We start from the raw sequence: 20,831 nt of genomic DNA, 5'->3' as shown, positions 1-20,831 counted from the left end.
AATCTATTATAGATGTGGAGACTGGAAAGAGGGAGCTGCAGATACAAAGAAGGTTGCAGGAGCTGGGCCCTTATATAGTTGTCCATATTGAGGATGAAACTTCAGTGAATGATTTTGACTTGACAAAACCATGCTTGGCAACATTGGCTCATAAGAATGAGTATTGCTCAAATACTATCATTCTTGCAATGCTCTAGTAAGTGTCTATTATTTTACATTTGTTTGCAAAACAATCCTCCTTGTACCTCCTTTATACCCTACCCTAATTATTTTTTGGTCCCACGTAGCATGATGAGAAGCTGGCTTCACCACTCTGTACAGCATTCAGTTCATATTATTGATCCTGCCATTTCTTCCAAGTTAAGAGATGCAAAGGAAACTTCCATCGGTATTTCCAGGTGGCTCAGACACTGCAATTTTGAAGTTATCGATGTTTTGCTACTTCCATACCATAACAGGTATGTGGGTGATTGCTTTTTTGGGATTCTTCTTTAAGATTGAGAACTCTTGTAGCCTTTGATTTCTTAATGCTTTTTTTCCTCACGTAGTGACCACTGGAGTTTTGTTTCTATTGACATCCAGCAGAAGCAATGCTTTATATTCAACTCTCTTAAAAACACACACAGAGAGCTGAAATTGTAAGTGGTGTGTGTGCTTTTTTTAAATTCAAACTTCATTATTTTGATTTCATACTAACTAAATTATATGTATTGCAGTTGTATTAGAAGGCTTCTAGATGCATTGGATCACTGTCCTCCTAATGTCTCTCTTTTGGATTCAATAGAGCCAGTAAATCTAGAGGTAAAAAGTCATTCCCTCTACTGATGTCTATTTCATGCTATGCCTTTGAACTTATTGAATAATTTTGTTTTGTTCAGATGTTAACAGTTTCTAACATATCTTTCCAACTGTACAGACACCACAACAAGATGATTCAAGTGGCTACGGATGGAGAGTGCTGATCAGTGCCAAATATCTACTTTTAAGCTATTTTGAGATAGGACAGCCAGACCTTGTAAGAAAAAATAATTTTCATTTAGCTTCAAGATAATTGATAGTGGTACAAAGTGTTCTAAATCATCATATGCCATTGCAGATGAGAGAAGATAGCTTCAACTCAAACTATGTATATAATTTCAGAGCTGATACAATTTGGAAGTTTTTGAGCTATGCCTCCCCTAAACATATTGTACCAGCTACTGTCGAGTTGGGTGAGAGCTCTAAAGTCCGAGAAGGTGTCATACACCTTGATGACACATATGAAGCTAATGTGGTGCCACAAGAACAAGGACCTAGTGCTGATTAGGAGAAGCCACAGGAACAAGGACATGCTACTAATGTTGTTGAGGAGAAGATGGAGCAGCAGCAAACAGATGCTCTAGGGGCAGTAGAGGAGACAATGGAGCAGCACCAAGATACTGTACAGGACAGGATGGAGCAGCAGAAAACAGATTTTCCAAAAAATGATGATACGGAGAGCTTGGACCATGTAGAGCAGCCTCTGGATCAAGCTATAGATAAATAGAAGATGGTTGTCAAGAATATGTTCTACATGTACAATTAAACACTTTTGTAAAAAATTTTACTTTATTGAATACAATATCTTTGTTTATGGAGTCTGTGTTATCTCAATTTTCAAATTTTCAATGTCTTTGCATTTTATTGAACTCTCTCTTCTTTTGAGCACCTGCAAAAAAGCAATATGAATCAATAGGGTAAAGTAAACTAATAGCAGTGCTTAATGAGACTAGGATAAATCAGATGGTGTACCTTTTTATTATTGTAGATAAATAAAAAGTCCTTTGAAATAGAACCTTCTGTCTCAAACAGAATGTCATTGCGCAATTGAGATAGGGAGCAACATTCTCTTAATGAGATATTGACTAGCACATCACCATTCTCAACAACATCAATATCAAGAAGTTTATTTTCTGCACTAAAAGAATCTTCATCTTGATCCATTGGGACTAGTTTTGTGCCTAGCATTCGACTGCGCTTATAATAAAAAGAAAAAATAAAATTTTGTGATGCAACCATGTACTTCAGTTGCATAGAAGGTTGGACAACCTCACAAAACACTGAACTACATGTCTTCTTATCCCAACCTTTATCCAAAAATTGTGGCATGCATGCGGAACTTGTTGCTTTAACTATGAACATTGTTTTTGAAACCTTCACTGGAAAGGTATTAAACAAGTCCACAAAAACTGTGAGAGGCATGCATAAAGAAATTTTTATTATCCTTGTGGTAATATTGGGCCTCAGAGCTTTCTGTACTTCTTTGAAAAGCTTGGCCCTATATGCCTCTGTAACACTAAAATGTGGGTGAGGCCAATCCACTGAATTCCATGCCGGAAGGTCTTGTTTCCTTAACACACCATGTGTGTTAGCATTGTCCAGCAACTGATAAAAATGATCAGTAAAAAATATACCCGATTGAGCTAGCTCTGTTGCACATCGACCTTGGTATTGTTGTTCTCCTATCGATCCATGCAAAACATCTATAAATCCTAGAATATACAATCGATGTTTTGCCATGTCTCATACGATGAAGGGTATAAATCTGAAATAAAACAACACAAGAATGTCAATAAGCAAAGAAAGAAAGCTTCATCTTAAAAATCCATACACCACGTAAAGAAAAAAACCACAATAGAAAAATATACAATTAGGCCTGTGTTGCAGAAGATCATTTGGATAGTCTTGCAAGACAAGTTCTTTATGCATGTACACATGGTGAATCAAAACTTCTTTCACTGATATCTTCCCTCTGGTGATTTTAAAATCTCGTACTCTTCCCTTCTATGACGCCAAGAAAATGTTTTTTGTCTACGGTCTTTTTCTTTTGCTAGGTTGCATGAGCACCTATGATCCTTTCGAAACACTAAACCTTTCCCAAGTTCCTTCCGTTTTGACTGTACTTGAATTCTCTACCGAAGAAATAGAAGAAGCAGGTCGACGGGGTAAGGATGTGTGGTATAATTCTGCCTTCATAGCATTATCATCCATAGAGCGTCTTCCACAAGAACGGCCATGGTTTTTATTCACCATCGAGACCTTGTGAATCTGTAACAACAGCAAAGTAATGTAAACAAGATAACAAATTGAAGTTTCAAGAAAGAGAAAGTGGGTAGACATACAGTTGACAAGAAACATCTTACTCTATGCCAAACAGGATCAAGGGAGCAGTTTTGGAAAAGAAGAGACTACTGCACAATGAGGCAGTGGTGTAGAATGGTAGACCTTTCGAAGGAAAGGCAGCACAACATTTCAAAGTTCAAAGGAAGGTGGAAGCGGGAAGGCCCTTGTCAGATAAAATGTCAGACTAGATTCTATCTTCATGTCCAAAGATCTTGTGAGAATAAAAAACCAATCTCCACATTAATGTAGCATGCTTGTACCTACATAAAGTATTGTTTCTTTTTTCTATTTTCTCTTATTTTCATGAATTTCCAACGTTACATTGGCCCTCTATTGATTGGTTGAGAGCTTATTTTTCCAAACCGTAAAAGGCCCCAAAATGAGCTCCCTTTTTTCCTAATGTAAATTCTATACTAGCTTGCATGGGAATGGCTTTTTAGCGGTGGATTTAAATGGCCTTCCCATGCTTTAAGCTCTTGCCCATATAACAATATTTGTTTCCTTTGCATTTCTACCTTGCTTTGTGTTGCCTAGGTGTCTTGGTTAGAAAACCTCCTCTTTCTACAAAGGTAAAACAAGTCATATGCACACCTTTTCTCCATTAATCAAGATGTTAGATGGAAATTCAAACTCTCTTGTATAGAGAGTAGACCTATGTTAGATGGCATTTCAGACTCTCTTGTATAGAGAGAGTTATAGTGAATATTTTAGGGGGCTTTCCACTAGGCCATAGGCTTATACCACATCACTTTATATACAGTAGCATTGGGGGAATTACTAGAGCTTGGCTTGCTATGAAGTTTGTTTCGTAAAAGGAACTCCTAAGAATGGCATTTTTTCTTGGTCAAATTTGCAAAAATTGCTCTAAGTATGCAAAATCACTAAAAGCATTAGATAATCTACTAGATTTGGAGCTTTGGCTAATGTTTTCCCTCTCTAATCTTGTGTAGATCTAGCTACACCTTGGGGTTCTATTTAATGATGAACAAAAGGTTGTATGGTGGCTCTTTGGACTAAAGTGGTATGTATTTCTTCTCTATGCATATGATTTCTTATGAGACTACCAACTCTTCACAAGTAGAAACTATAACTTTTGTCTCAACGATAGTTTGGTATTAATATATGGTAGGATTCCTTTATACCTATTGATGGATTATGTATCAAAGCAAGAAAGCGAACATTGCATGATGTTAGTCAATTTTTATATATAGAAAAGGCTTCAAGATTATGTACACTTATGGATAGTAGCTACATCATGAAATTGGTCCATACTAATGCATGGTGGTCCAATATAAAAGTATAAATAATTGTGGTCGTACTTTTTTAGTTCCGACAAACTAAAGGTTGGAAACCTTGGGATTATATGGATATATATGACAATTTTGAGGTACTTTTTAGACATTTATAAGTTGTGAGAGTAGATTCTGGATTGCTACAAACTCTTTGTTTAAAGTGATGATTAGTTTGAGAAGTATCTTTAAATTGGAACTACTTTTGAAAATTGTTCTAAATTTCCAAACTAGACAAAGTGCCTATTCCAACCCCATTTCCTTTTTTAAACAAGGGAATCGGGCTACAAGGTTTTGTGTGATGCAGCCATACCAAAATTTAAAGTTAAAGTGCAAATAAGTGCAAGAGTACGTTCATTCTCAAGCTTAATAGTTAGTGTGTGCTTTGCTTTTCTCTCTTTGGCTTTGTGTGTGAGGCTAGGCTTTTGTGTAAAGTCTCCGACAGTGCTTTCCCTTTAATAGATGAGGACATCAATTCTTTTGATCAGGGGAGAGTGTTAGAAAAGTCAACATTATTGTTGACTTATCGTGAGTGTTCGATGCCGTCCATGGCGAAGGGAGCCGCCATGGTGCCTAGCGGCCAGCCACTACTATATGGAGGATAGTGCTCTCTCATGTGACGTTGTGTTTGAGGAAAACGTCAACGACTATTTATGCTCCCTCTTGCTTGTACAAATCTTCTATTGTAATCAAGTGAGTTCTAGCATCTATCTGGCACTCCATCGAGCACCCTCTTGCAAGTAACGTCTCATGCCATCTTATCCAAGTGCTGATCTTATGGTGCACGTTCAAGAGCACGCACTGGAAAGCAAAACATGGGAAGGGGCTTGAGTACACGTGAAAGTGAGTGGGGACGGCGAGGGCCCCTGCATTCTTCATACCATTGTACAAACTGTGACCCGTTTGGTACTAGGTTGGTACCGTTTCGGAAGTGAGCCAAGATGCATGGTGAGCCCGAGGAGTCAAGTGTGCCAACCCTACCAAAAGGCCGCTAACTAGGAAGGAAACGTGGGCTGATCAAGACGTTGCACGATTGATGTTCTTGACGGTCGCGGTGACCTGTGAGACTCTGTGGACCAAAAGAATGTGAACCTTGAGGGCTTGCCCAGTGGGGCATGGTGGAGTGGGAATATAAGGCGACTATGAGCTAGGGGGATTGTGATATCATATCTAGAGATAAGGGAGGTTGGGACTGGCTGCTCGGCAATGAGTCCGATGTGAGTTCTTCTCTCTCTCTCTCTCTCTCTCTCTCTCTCCCTCCCTCCCTCCCCTCCCTTTTTTGTGTCTCTCTCATTGTTAAGGTATACTCCGGGTTTGTTGTGTGAAAATTGGCGTATGTTCCTTTTATTATAGTCTATGGGGTTTAAGATTGTTTGGGAGATATGGCATTGTCTTTTGGTCCTCGTAAGGGAGATGGTTGGTATTTTGCATCCAAAGATAGGCCTATTGGGTTTTCATGCATATAATTGGTCCTTTATAGATGTAGTTAGTGTTTGTTAAGTAAAAGATGTAATTAGTGTTTGTTAAGTAGATCAGTTGCTAACACGCATAAAATGCTTTCTTAACATTACCTCAACTTTTGCTAAAGCGGTTCTACCACCTTGTTAAATTAGCTCTTGAGCTGAATATCCAAGGAACTTCGAGTAAATCATGAGGTATGTACACTAGTCCACTAGCGTATAAGACAAGACGAGGCGATGGTAAGACGACTCTTTTGTCTTGTTGCCTCAGTACAGCTGCAACCCAATTCTTTACCCTTCGTTCCAAACTCCTCGTCTCTTGTGCTCCATTGTCCATGCACTCTTTCTGTCTTCATGTAGAGTCGTGGCGATCTTCACGAAGTGCGAAGAAACCCTTATAAGCCTGCAAATCTAGCACCACAAGCTATCTCCCACCTTCGAGGAGCTGCAAACTAAAACCTCTCTCAGTACTACTTAGGAGTTTGCCACCTGATACCATCCTCAATCCAGCACCATGCCTAAGCCGCCCAACGCTTGTTGTGAATCAGCAGCCACCATCCCCTTCCCCCCCGTCCATCACTGTAGCTCCTCCGATCGTCACTCTCAGAGCGTCGTCTCTGACCTTGATGGCACCCTCCTCCGCGGCCGTAGCTCCTTCCCTTACTTCATGCTCGTCGCCTTCGAAACTGGCGGTGTGCTTCGTGCCGCTGCGCTCATCCTCCTTGCTCCCCTCGCCTGGCTCCTTTACCACTTCGTCTCCGAATCCGCTGGCATCCAGGTCCTCATCTTTGCCTCTTACGCTGGTGTCAAAGTGGCGGATATCGAATCCGTCGCCAGAGCCGTGCTGCCCAAATTCTACTCGGCAGACGTGCATCCCCAGACGTGGAAAGCCTTCTCTTCCTTTGGCGGCAAGAGATACGTGCTCACTGCCAATCCTCGCATCATGGTTGAGCCTTTCTTGAAGGAGTACCTCGGAGCTGATCTTGTGTTGGGCACAGAGATTGAAGTAGTGAGAGGGCGAGCCACCGGATTTGTCAAAAAGCCAGGTGTGCTGGTTGGGGACAACAAGAAGAATGCCATGAACCATGCATTTCAACAAGAGACGCCAGACGTCAGGCTTGGCGATCGCAAGACCGATTTTCCATACATGCAACTTTGCAAGGTCTCTCTCGCTCGCTCGCTCGCTCTCTCTCGCGTCTCTCTCTTGCTCTCGATCTCTCGAGCGTGTTGTTTACATACCCGCAAGTGTGTAGATTCTCAGATGGTAGACAAAACTACCTACTGATTGTTTCTAATTGGTGCATACAGGAGACTTACATCGTGCCTCCCGACTCCATGATCGAAGCTGTAAGGGCCGACAAGCTGCTTAAACCTATCGTATTCCACGATGGCAGATTCGTCGCCAGGCCAACACCAATGCATGCATTGTTAACCCTCCTCTGGATCCCCTTCGGCTTCCTTCTGTCAGTTATTCGCATCGCAGCTGGAGCATTGCTCCCAATGAAAATAGTCTACCATGCCTTTTGGGCGCTTGGAGTACGCGTCATTGTCAAGGGCAACCCTCCAGCTGACGTGAAGCTGTCCGGCAACCTCGGTGTGCTCTTTGTGTGCTCTCATAGGTCGCTCTTGGATCCCATCTTTCTATCCGCAGCTCTGGGACGACCCATCACAGCTGTAACTTATTCCATATCTCGCGTTTCCGAGTTCATTTCTCCCATCAAAACGGTGAGACTCACTCGTGACCGTGAGAAAGACGCTGCTAACATCAGGAAGCTCCTCGAAGAAGGTGACCTTGTCATCTGTCCAGAAGGCACCACCTGCAGAGAGCCTTTCCTTCTCCGCTTTAGCGCCCTTTTTGCCGAACTCACCGATCAGATCGTCCCTGTAGCCATGGTCAATCGCATGAGCATGTTCCATGGCACAACAGCTCGGGGCTGGAAAGGATTGGATCCCTTCTACTTCTTTATGAACCCGAGTCCAGCGTATGAAGTCACATTTCTGAACAAGCTCCCAAAGGAGCTTACATGTGGAGGAGGGAAAACCTCTCATGAAGTCGCAAACTACATACAACAAGTGCTGGCAGGTACGCTGGGTTTCGAGTGCACAACCTTCACTCGCAAAGACAAATATAACGTCCTGGCAGGCAACGATGGCACTGTTCCAAACAAGCCTCAACTTCAACACGAAAAAGAGATAGGTTGCTAGCACACTAATGGACAGAACCTAAGTTTACTTAAACCAATTTTCTTATCCATGCAATTCGCGTTGCACGATTCGTGTTTTGAAAAATTTTGAGCTGAAAGTAAATCTAGGAATACATTCGGCCTTATCCAAAAAAAGGATTTGTAAAAGCGCCTTGTGGAACCAGCTTGACTCAACACCTTAGAGCTAGTTTTTAAAAATTATACCTACTTGGAAGAAATTAATACTTGGGACGGTCGCTCAAAATATCAATGACAATTTGGCATTTACTTAAGAAGAGATTAATACTATGCCTAGCTAGTTTCTTACTTCCTCTAATGTGAAGTGAGCCTGTCACCAATTGATATATGTCACCAATTAATATATGTATACATAGCATGGTGGAACATGATAATCTACTCCATAACACAAAATGGGCACAAAATGAATGCCATTTGTCTATAACCACATGAAATGAGGAAGGAAGAGCACCTAGAGAGGGACCAATAAGGAACGAGGGAGTAGAAGGCCCATAAAGGCTTGTTAAAAAAAATCGACCTCCACCTCCCTATTGATATCACTATTACTAATGGGTGGGTCTTCCTTGCATTAGCATGCCTGAACTTTGTTTTTGTGCATCATTTTTAAAAAATTTAAGCAAGAGCATGTGGAACGGGCTGTTCATGGAGGAGTCATGTCCACCATAGACGTGAGGGGTAAGTATGGGAAAGTTACAACATGAAATTGGATAGGTCAAAAGGTACTAGGATGTAGTTCTAGTGTCCACATCTCAACGTTGCCTTGCCTAGAAGGCGGTGATCAATGGTGAGATTGTGGGACATGTTTTCTTTCTTTGGTGGCTCATCATGGATCACCTCGCCCTCTTGCTCCTCAAGCCTTTCTCTCTCTTCATCTATTTCTCATTTGATTCATCTCTAGTCCCTTCTTTTCTCCATTGCCCTCCCCACCCCCCCCCCTTCTCTCTCTCTCTCTCTCTCTCTCTCTCTCTCATGCATATACACACAATCGCACACATGCACGCATGTGCGTGCGTGCGCACACACATGCACACATACACATATCACATATTAGAAGTGTATGTACATTGTTTAGACCCACATATGCATCCTTGTATGTATAGATATCACATATTACACCTTACACATATTGCATTGCACATACCTATTACATTTTTTTTCAATACACAAAGAATACACATACACACATTACATTGCCTATTACATTACATTATACATACATACATGTTACATTTTACATTACACACACATATTACAACTTACATGCATTACAACATATCACACACATATATTACACATTACTTATGCATATTACAATATCATACATTATTTTCACACATATGACACACATAATCATATATTCAAAGTATATGTACATTGTTTAGGCTCACATATACATCATTATATATTCACATAAACAAAAAAAAATCATTATATGGGCACGACAAAAACTATATAGAAAATCATCCCTTCCAATATTATATTGCAAGTACTTTTATGGAGGCATGCTTATATGGTTTGGCTTGTCAATCTAAATTCTAATGTTAGCTAGTTTTCTTTTGAAAATGTATTCATCCATAATGTTGCGGGACTCATATTTTGATAAAATCTCAATGAAGGGAATCCCTTTGGCATCCCAAAATTATAATGAATGGAGATTTACCGTCTTAAAATGTAACAAGAGACCAATACAAGTAACAAACAATATTTCTATAACATTAAAATTACTTTAAATTTAGTTGTGTTATGCAATGCCCTTTCTACGTTATGTAATTGTTTAGCTAAATATAGTTCAGTCTATTTTAACAACTTGATATAATAATTTGTGAGTATGTCCCCATTCTAATTAAAAGTGAAAAATAAAAAATCAAACTAGCAATAGTTCACCTGCTCCCTAATACAACCTTGTTGTTTACTATGATCACAACATCCTTTTACATACCATGACAACACCATCAAAGGGAAGGAAGAAGAGATTGACTCCCCCTTGTCCTGCATCCCCTTCTTATGTAATAGATTTGTATGCATCCCTAAGAAGATGGAACGGATTTCCCTTACTAGATCATAGCCTACATGCTACCTTGGGATTTCCCTTACGAGATCATAGCCTACGTGCTACCTTGTTGATACATTTTGACATGGACCTGGATGAGTATCCATCATTGGAAGTTCTTGCCTCATGAAGTGGCTTATTTTTTCCCTTTATCTCAAGAGACCTCTTCTTGTGATTCACTTTTGGAAGCTTTTTATCTTTGTAATCATCAACATTCCCAGCCTTGGGGCTAATCTATGCTATATGGCATATAATTATTGCTATATAGCACAAAATATATGTGGTGTAGTACATGATCATCTTACATAAAACATTATTTGTGATATTATGTTCTATCTATGCTATATAACATTGATAATGTGCTATATAGTGTAGTTCATGTGTCATATAGGATATAGTAATCTGCTATATTGGGCAATTGGTGCCACATTGTAGAAATTATGTGCTATGTAGCACATATTATGCTATATAGCACATTATCTTTCCTGCATTGCATCTTATCTATGCTGTTTATGAAATATAATTTATTACATATCCTATATTATGTGTTATGTGTTTTTTATTGTGCTAAAAAGAATAGGAAATGTGCTATATAGATTATACAATGAAGCACAATTATCTATGATATATAGCACATTATTAATGCTATATAGCATAAAATCTGTGTTGTATAGCACATAATCTATCCTATATGGCACATTATCTATTCTGTGATACATAAATTGATAGTGCGCTATGTAGTGTAGGTTTTGTACTATATAGAAGAAGTAATGTGCTATAGCATAGGTAACATACTATATAGCATAAGTAATGTGCTATGTTGGTCAATTAGTTCCACATAGCATAGATTATGTGCCATGTGGCACAAACTGTGCTATACCATAGATACCTTGCACCTTATCTATGGTATAGCATACCTTGTTATAAGTAGGACATAACGTTTGGTGTATAGCACATAATGCTCAGTCTGTACAAGCTAGTAGGCTTATGGTTTAATGCACCTAGCTCTGTGATTTTTTATCATTTGATAGATCAGTTGTTGTAAAAGCTTGCAAGACACCCCATGATGCTACACAATACATACCTTGCACCTTATCTATGGTATAGCATACCTTGTTATTAGTAGGACATAACGTTTGGTCTATATCGCATAATGCTCAGCCTGTACAAACCAGTAGGCTTATGGTTTGATGCACCTAGCTCGGTGATTTTTGGTCATTTGATAGATCAGTTGTTGTAAAATCTTGCAAGACACCCCATGATGTGCTTGTGAGTGTCTACGTTCATTTTCAAGACCCTTTCATACTTTTGTTTCCTACAAACACAACTTTCTCTAGGAACCACTTACATTTGAAACTTAATAACTCTAACTAGATGAGAGTAGACAAATGTTTGTGGAATCTTGTCTAACAATCTATAATTGTGGCCTCTTCTAATAACAAATACCTCCAACCAATACTTCCCACTTCTCATAGGTCCACCCAATGACCTTGAAATGCTTCCTCCACCTTATGTTGGGGTTTGCTACATTGCAACACAAATTATGGGTCATCTTTCTCTTTCTCCTTCGAGGTAGCAAGAACTACAAAGCTATCCCTCTCTTCCTCATTCCCCCCAAAGGAACGAGGACTACAAAGTTATCCCCCTCTTCCAATGCATTAGGGAGGTCATCAAATCAAAGTATGGTAGAATTTTTGCCTCTTTGACACAGTCTCCATATAGAGGGAATACATGACATAGCTCCAATTATTTCATAGTTGCAAAGTCCTCACACTTCTCATAATCTCCCATGATGCACCTATTGTAAAACTAATAAAGCAAGAGAAAGGTGGCTGCTTGAAAAGCCCCATATGATGTGAATACTTCGTGTCCCATCAATGGTGTCAATGTCATATTTGTTCCTCCTTTGTACTTCATCAACTTTCACCTCATGAAACACTTTGTGCACTAAACTATTGCTGAGGCTCTACTACTATATGTCATGGAGAGGTTAGATCCAAGCCCTATTGATACATCATGGGCGTTTTACAACCTATCTTTAAGACATGTTAACTAATGTTAATAAAGATCTTGCTTAATAATGGCACCACATCCATCATGTCAGCTAGCTGACCTAAGATATGCACCCCTTTCACATTACCTAGACTATCCCTCAAGTTAGAGAGTAGGGTCTCTTGGGTGTGACTGTCGAGACATTGGTAGAATCAACACTCAATGAATCATTTGGTGTAGGATAAAGTCTCTAGGGACACGAGACTGTGTTGAGGATGGTGTAAATTACACCATACCTCTAGGGCATAGGGGCAAACCCTAGCCCTAACCCTAAGGGGTTCACATGTATATCTTCATGTTCATATATCATGTGCACTCCTCTTTCTCTCTCTCTCTCTCTCTCTCTCTCTCACTTCTACTATCATGGTATCAGAGCAATGGTGCTCCCACTCCCTTCATGAGTGTCAAGCACTCCTTCCGTGAGGCATCTTCCATTGAGAGTTTTTTCTTGAGAGAGAGTGAAAGCCCTTGTTCCATAAAGGCATGCATGCCCTTCCTCCGTCGAGGTGACAAGCCCTCCGTTTGAGGCATCTTCTTCACTTCACTAGCTCTTCATGTAGAGCTCCTTCTCCTCTCCAATCCAATTTAGACAGCTCAAGAATCCGCTTCCTAGAGCCCGAGATATGACAGTTTAGTTCTCTATGTATGGAGATGGAGAAGTTCACTCTGATATTCCTTGGAATTTGAGTGTTTATTCTCCTAGAGTTCTGTACTTTAAGAACCATGTTTGAGCTTCAATGCCTGCTTTCAGCAAAGCTACATAAGCTTCCATCTTCGACAACAGCAGTCTACAAGCATCTACGTCGTACTATGGGAAAGACTAGTGCCAGCGAGCTACACAGAGCCCTACAACAACCTAGTGCAGCCAATGCCTCACTCAAATGACACACCTGCATGTTGTATCTTGCGACTCTCAGCTCTAGTCCTGGGACCTCCAACCTCCAAGACTCCAACTACATGCTTCCTTCTGGCTTCAGCGCATAAACAATCTCCATCCAACGCGGCTCAGTTCATCACTTCAGCCTCCACAACCACGAATAAATGGCTCAACGATGCCATAACCATGACTCCAGCGCCTTCTCAACACAGGCTCCAACCGACCTCTAAGCTCTGACTTCTGCTCCTCAATGAGCCTCCACAACTCACCAATAGCCACAAGTGACGCTAGCCAACTCAGACAATCTCCACATGTTGCTCATCAACGATTGGCTTCTCATTAATGACCACAGCCAGCACCGCTCCTTAGCAGTACCACTGGTTGATGGCTCAAGCTCCAGGAAACAAAACAGCAAAGCCAACGAAGGCACTCGAGCCACCACAGCGCCACAACCTCCACAGCCTAGGCCATGGACATCAACAGCGAGTAGCGCCTCGACTCTGTTCAGTAATGTAGACCACAAAAGAACTCCAACAACGATGCTCACGAGCAATAGCTTGAGCCACTACATCGGCTCTAACAACTCCTCTAGAGCAGGGCCTTCCAAGCGGCTATGCCATAGTGAATCAAAACCTCCAACAACCACCAATGAGTCAAAACACCACGGCATGGCTCCATAGTGAATCAACAATCTCCAATGATGCTCCCACAGGCATCTCCAACTGACGCCCACTTCTTGGCAACGACGATGGAATCTACTAGATGCCCAAAATCTTTAGGATACTCTTGCCTTATCTCCACAAATGTGGCATCACCAAGACTCGACACATGGCAGATAGCATTGAACAAGTGTTACTTGAGTTAACCCTGCGTTAGTGGTTTACCAAACTTCTGTCACATGATAGATTGAATCCCACTGTGGTTAGGTTAAGTTAACCTTGGTTAATCGAGATCTAGTCAACATGCCTAGTCAGTTGTGCCATGTCATCTCTATAGTCCAATCAGCGATCACCATGTGTCATACAGGCACACTCTTGTAATACCATGTGAATGCACACTGCCACATCACCTTCCAGGACACCTCATCAATTTGGACCCCGTCCTTGGACAAAGTTTGGCCCATCCTTCTGGAAGCCATAACTTTTGATCCAGGAGGAATTTGGAGGTAATCCAAAAGGCAAAATTGCTCATCAGCTCACGATCTACGTAACTATTGCCTCAAACTTCACATTTGATGTCTCCATAGGTCAAAATCATCAAAACCTCATCATTAGAACCACCTCCTGATCCACTACAGTGCACCCAGCGCACCCAGCACATAAAAATGAACGAACTAAAATTTACTGCATTTGACGCTTTGACATGTAATCTATTTATAGACTAGAACCACCATAGAGAAGATCCAACTCTATCAAGCCAAGTCAACTATTACCATATTATTCGATTAGTTCCTAAACCGACATCAATCCCATTGGATCTATCATCGGTGTACACATTCACATTGACACCAGCTGAGTCTCTTGGCACTTCAACACCTCAGTGTGACATAGTAGAGTTATCCTTCTCTTGGATTCAAGATTGTTGCATTCTTCTTGCACACACATATGCCACCCATATACAGTCACATTTGTTGACTATTTTCTAGCATTGGTTCTTGCAAACATACATTAGCCTTGTACAGCCTCTTGGCTACTCCTGACACGCAATTCTCATCACTTTACTATAGGCTTGATCCTTGGCACACACGCATTTGTTGACTATTTTTTGGCATTGGTTGTTGCACACATACATTAGCCTTGTACAACCGCTTAGCTACTCCCGACATGCAATTGTCATCACTTTACTATAGTCTTGATCATTGGCACACACGCAATTCTCACATGACTTGGTTTTGATTGTTTAGCGTAAGCCCCCCAGTGGTAGCTTTCCCACAATGTTCTCATGGGTAGACACTCTCGCCGCTACATGGGTAAGCCTCTTGCATAGAGCACCAGACCATCTCCACCAACATGGAGTTTTTCACATCATACAGTTGATGATACACCAGTCATGACTCCATATGAGATCCATGAGTGGAAAGAGAACCTACTTCGACCATTCATTACCACAGGATATGTACCAGTGTATGATGCCGACTCGAGCCTCATTGGTCTTGAGCGATTGGACACAAATGTTACACATGCTAGCATGGATCAACTCGTAGTTTTTTATCATGCACATTTCTCGGTAATCCCTCAGCACGAGGCACGCTTCTTGATAAGCCCTCAGCATGAGGCACATTCGACAATAAGCCCTCATCATGAGGCATATTTGATTGTAAGCCCTCAGCATGAGGTAGTCCCATCGACATCAGCACAAACTGATTCTAGTGATGTACAGCCATCACATTCATGCATGGATGTGACTCCATCTTTTGCTAGAAATGCTACAGATGCTACAAACATGCAGCAAGAGTTCAGTTATGGTCATGTAATGTTTCAATATCAATACGAGGCGCTCACATCTCCAACCGCATGCGGAGATATATGCCATAGTGCATTCAGCTCCTTAGGTGACTCCATTGCATCATCCATCACTAATGCTTTCACCTCTCATATGGATCATATCACATCCTTGGGCTTAGTTCCCTTCAACAGTTTAAATTGACGCATCAGTCTTCAGGACATTTTAGCATTGGCTCAGTTATGCCGCATTGCACCACCCTTGGATCAAGTCATCACCACCACCTGTGATCAGTAGATCATTCCTCAGCATGAAAATACCTATGCATCAGTGCAATTTTATCCCAGTGCAGTAGATCAGGTTCAACCACCATAGCACAACTTGAAGAAAATCAATGTTTTAACATGCACTTATGGCTGTTGTATACAGTCCATAGTTGATGCAGATTAGTGGTTGGATCCACGACTTCATATGAGTCCCTACATTAGTATTCGACAGCGCATATGCCTCAAGGTCATCTTATGCATTCTCAGTCATATTCCAGGCTTCTAGGCCTTTACACTATCAGCTTCACCTTGAGCCTATGATAGATGCTACATCCCATGCTGATGGACGTTTAGCCATGCACACATTAGACAACATTCAGTTCATGACAGTTGAGCATATAAGTTCCATAGGTTGCCGTAACTGACTGTACCTTGTCAGTTTCACGGGCCTCTTCATCAATAGAGTAGAGTATCACACCTGCACCTTCGGCCCTAGATTTTTAGCCCCTTGATCACTCTATCCACATCAACTATGTAGTCTTCTACGACCTTGTGACTTATGACAAAGATTATAGCTTTACTGCAACATATCTCACACATTGCTGCCAATTCTTTTGGGTTGGTGACACCCTTGTTTGTTACAAGCTACCGAATCACATTGCCATAGCTACATCGACTAGCCTCACACCCAGATGCCACTTCTACAGAGCAGCTGCACATTCCACTGTGACTTATGACATGTTTAGACTTGACATGTTCAGCACCCAGCCAGCTCCTGGGTTTCATTCCCAAAGGTGAAGGATGACCCACAACTTAAGAGGGGTAAATGCACGTTATGTACAGGACCTCATAAGCTGTACTCATTGTATATGCTTCTGCTATGTAGTCACTATGCTCACATACGCACATACTACTCTGATTTCTTTTTATATTTTCTTTTCAGTTTTGGATGCTATCATATACACGAAACAAAACACAAAAAGGTCTTGTACATGTAGCCTCTACTTAACCAGTGCACTATAAGAGGGGGTGTTAAGGATGGTGTAAATTGCACCATACCTTTAAGGCATAGGGGCAAACCCTAACCCTAACCCTAAGGGGTTCACATGTATATCTTCATGTTCATGTTCAATACAACTTAGTGTATAGATAGCTATATCATGTGCACTCCTCTCTCTCTCCCTCTCTCACTTTTGCTATTAGCCTGGTAGTCCCTCAAATGATCTAGTGTTGGTGCCTCAAATGCTTCCACCACTTTTGAGGCCACAGTTGTGTTCTTCATTCTGATGGCACTAGTTGAGCGGATGCATTTGCCACTGAGGCTAGCTATCCTTCAAGGAGGCATTTTTCTTGGCATTGTTTCTTCCTCTTTATACATTGCAAAAGGGTCTTTAATTTCCATTTGACATTGTATCATGGGTTTCCATGGCCTTCAATCTCTTCCTCATACCTTGACCAAGTTTATCAACTTCTGTATCTTGTAGTCTCTTTTCTAGATCTAATGCAACCCGTGACATATTGCATTGCACCAAGTGGTATCTTATTTTTTTAAAATAAATCAAAACAAGAAATGAGAAATGATTTATTTTATACTAGCTAGCTTGTGAAGAGAAACAATAAATCACCTGAATATTTGTGAGATGAGAAAATTTAAATCAAAGTGCACGTTAGAGAATTAGAGCATAGCCTGAGGAGATGAAGCATGGCAAAATGAATCTAAAAGGGAAGATGGATTGCATAAATGGGAAGACAATAAGATATAAATACAAGATATAGTGAGGGTAATGAATTTTGAAAAGAAGCAAAAAGTTTGAAAGGGATAGCCTACAGGTCACAAATGGGACATGGGTGTGCATGTATACCAACACAAGAGGTATGAAATTTATAATGTAATTGCAAGGTCAATGTTTTCTTGGGTGTAGCCCATTTTTGTGAGGTCTAAGGCATTTTTTTATATAGGTATCTTGGCTGACCCATTGTTGAGATATCGAGCTCCACTCGTGATATGCCAGGGTGACCGTTGTGCATTTATGTCACCGACTTGTTAGCTGTAGATGCGGTTGGTACACCGCCCATAAATAATAGCTGGATGACAGCTATCCTTATGTACTCTAGTTTGTGGCTCAGTTAGTATGCCACCTTAGTTAGCTGAGTTTGGTTTGAGACCCACATATAGGGTTCTTCTATTTCTTTGTACTAGAGTTCTTTTGGCTTTCACAACTAAGAAGAGGAAATTTGTTTTCAGCCTCCACCTTTATGTGTATTCCCCCATTGTGTATGTGAGAAAGCCGCAAGTGAGACTCCTTCCTTCTCTCCCACTATCTTCACATGGTATCAGAGCCTGGTTCATGGTAAGGAGCTCAAGAAAGAAAACCAAGTTCGCGGTGTCCTGGTAAGAGGACCAGTGTTGCTTTCCTTTTTCGAGTCTGGGAGCAAATCTCTGCAGGTAGCACAGCCAGAAAGTGCAAGAGTGCATTGTCTCAGATTAAGATGCCCTTCATGGTGTGGGGAGAGGGCAATATATGCTGCAGGCAAGGGCGAAGCCCTTGGTGACTATTTTTTCTGATTCGAGGCCATTTTGGGACCCGTTTTGGAGGCGGAAGTTCTCCGCAAGCACTAAGAAAAAGGCCCTGTTTTTGCTGTGCGACCACTGCTCTATAGGTCGGTGAAAAGTTGCTACAGAAATTGCATCGTATGCCTATGCACAGAGATACTAGGAGTTCCATAATCATCCTTATTGCTTGTTGATGCAAAATCATCACTAGGAAGTGACTGTGTGGTCAAATACCACTTTCGTCAGTTTTGTAGATTTGCCCGTGTGAGGCAGAAGCTGTGTTTTTTGCAGTGACAGAATATTTTGCAGTGTTCTATAATGGCGTCTGATTCTCTTTCATAGATTGTCACGAAAAAGCTTGACAAGAACAACTTCCAAGCATGGAAGTTTAGAATGATGAATTTCCTTATGGGAAAAGGCTATTAGGAGTTCATTACAGGAAATGAAGAAGAACCAGTTCTTCCTAATGTTCCCAATCAATAGGAAATGCAGGCATTTAAAGGATGGCATGAGAGAGCCAGAAAAGTTATGTACTGGCTATCTATCAATATTTCAGATTCTATGATTGTGCATATTCAGGATCCAAGTACGCCAAAGGAGGCATGGGATACTTTGGCAAAAATGTACAGGCACAAATACGCAAGCCAAGAAAATGCAGCTCAAGCAGGAGTTGCACAATGTGTAAAGAGAAAATATGAGCATCAATGACTACCACATGAAGGCGAAGAAAATTGCAGATGCACTTGCTTCCATTGGGTCACTAGCAAAAGATGATGATTTGGTTTCTGTGACCTTGAATTGTCTAGGAAAGGATTATGCATAGTTCCAGACATCCATTGCCGTCCGTGAAAAATTTCCTGATTTTGAGGAGTTGTTTGCTCTTCTAATTTTTGAAGAGCAGAGAAATGGTGGTGCATTTTCTTCAGGAGGAACTTCAAAAGAAACTGTCTTCTACTCAAATGCTGGAAGAGGTAGAGGCAAAGGTAGAGGAGGCTGATCTGGAGGCCATGGTAGAAATCAGAATATGCAGCAAACTTAAGAAAACCAATCCTTTGGAGGAGGACGTGGTAACTCTAGAGGCAAGGGGAGCGAAAGAGGTCGTGGTGGATGGCAGAGAGGCCAAAATGCAAACAGCAATGTTGAATGCTACTATTGTGGTAAAATGGGTCATATGGCTAAAGACTGCTACAAAAAGCACAATGACATTATGAATGGAAAATTGCAGCAAGGCAATTATGCATCCTCTAGTAGACAAGGTGATGACAAAAACGAGCATTTATTTATGGTGCAGCACATGATCAATTTTGTGACAAGTGCAGAAGAAAGCAATGATGTGTGGTATGTTGACTCAGGTGCATCAAACCACATGACAGGTCATGCAGAATGGATATAGGATGCAAGGACAATGAAAAAACCAGGATTTGTGGAGACTGTGATGATATTGCACATCCTATTGTGCAGATTGGTAAAATTCCTTTGTCTATGCAGGATGGGAAAAAGAAATACTTGTCTGATGTATTTTATGTCCCAAATATCACCAAGAACCTGGTTTTTGTTGGTCAAATGGTTGAGCAGGGCTTGCAAGTCAGATTTAATCCTCATGGATGCTTTGTTGAGGATATGAAAAATAACGGTCGCTTGATAGCAAAAGGAAAGAAGAAGGGCAGGATGTTTACGTTGGATGCGGATATGCCTGAATTGAGTGCAGCAATGTTTGCACATAGGACCGGTGTAGTTGTAGATATTGATATCTGGCATAAACGCATTGGTCATGTTAATGTATAGCGACTTAAATCAATGCAAGCCCAAAATATTATTGCAGGATTGCCTAAATTCAAGGTTGCAGAAATGCATAAGGTATGTGAAGCCTGTCAATTTGGAAAACAGGCAAGGAATCCATTTCCTAGACATGTTCAAGAGAGTAAGAAGCCATTGGAATTAATCCACTCTGATGTGTGGACTACTAAAGCTACATCTATTGGAGGCTGTCATTATTTTGTCACTTTTATTGATGACTACAGCAGAAAAGTTTGGGTGTATTTTATGAAAAAGAAAAGTGAAGTGTTTGGGCATTTCAAAGCTTTTAAAGCTATGGTTGAAAAAGAAACAGGCCTGCAAATAAAATGCCTAAGGTCAGATGGAGGGGGAGAGTACCTTTCAAATGAGTTTGCAAGGTTCCTGCAAGATCATGGCATAAAGTAGCAATATTCATGCAGTCATACCCCACAGCAAAATGGACTTGCAGAAAGGAAAAACAGGCATATTGGAGAGGTATCTCGGGCCATGCTAAATGAAAAAGACCTACCTGATTATTATTGGGCCGAAGCAGTTGCTACAGTAGTTTACATAATGAACAGGACTCCCACTACAGCAATACATGGCATGATGCCAGAGGAGATGTATACTGGTAGGAAACCAGATATTTCTCATTTGAAAATTTTTGGTTGCATTGCCTATGTTCATGTGCCAGATGAGTTG

General features: G+C 41.0%; 1 protein-coding gene across 1 annotated transcript; it reads left to right on the top strand.

Annotated features, from left to right (window-relative positions):
- The first annotated feature begins 6,455 nt into the window (after positions 1-6,455).
- LOC147886905 (glycerol-3-phosphate acyltransferase RAM2-like) lies at positions 6,456-8,095 on the top strand. Its single transcript, XM_087394538.1, has 2 exons — positions 6,456-7,052; positions 7,199-8,095. The coding sequence occupies exons 1-2, from the start codon at positions 6,558-6,560 to the stop codon at positions 8,093-8,095; spliced, it is 1,392 nt and encodes a 463-aa protein (XP_087250664.1). The 5' UTR covers positions 6,456-6,557.
- The last annotated feature ends 12,736 nt before the right edge of the window (positions 8,096-20,831 follow it).

The sequence above is a fragment of the Dipteris shenzhenensis genome, chromosome 23 (assembly GCF_047967505.1).
Source record: "Dipteris shenzhenensis isolate YYH24624 ecotype China chromosome 23, Dip_SZ_1.0, whole genome shotgun sequence".
In the NCBI taxonomy this organism is placed as follows: domain Eukaryota; kingdom Viridiplantae; phylum Streptophyta; class Polypodiopsida; order Gleicheniales; family Dipteridaceae; genus Dipteris; species Dipteris shenzhenensis.
The sequence above is the reverse complement of the archived record's forward strand: the minus strand, read 5'-3'. Positions and strand labels throughout refer to the sequence as shown.

Excerpts from the sequence above, each read along its gene's own strand:
- LOC147886905 (XM_087394538.1), top strand. The coding sequence starts at position 6,558 with ATGCTCGTCGCCTTCGAAACTGGCGGTGTGCTTCGTGCCGCTGCGCTC. Across the intron at positions 7,053-7,198 it reads CATACATGCAACTTTGCAAG|GAGACTTACATCGTGCCTCC; the intron begins GTCTCTCTCGCT and ends TGGTGCATACAG.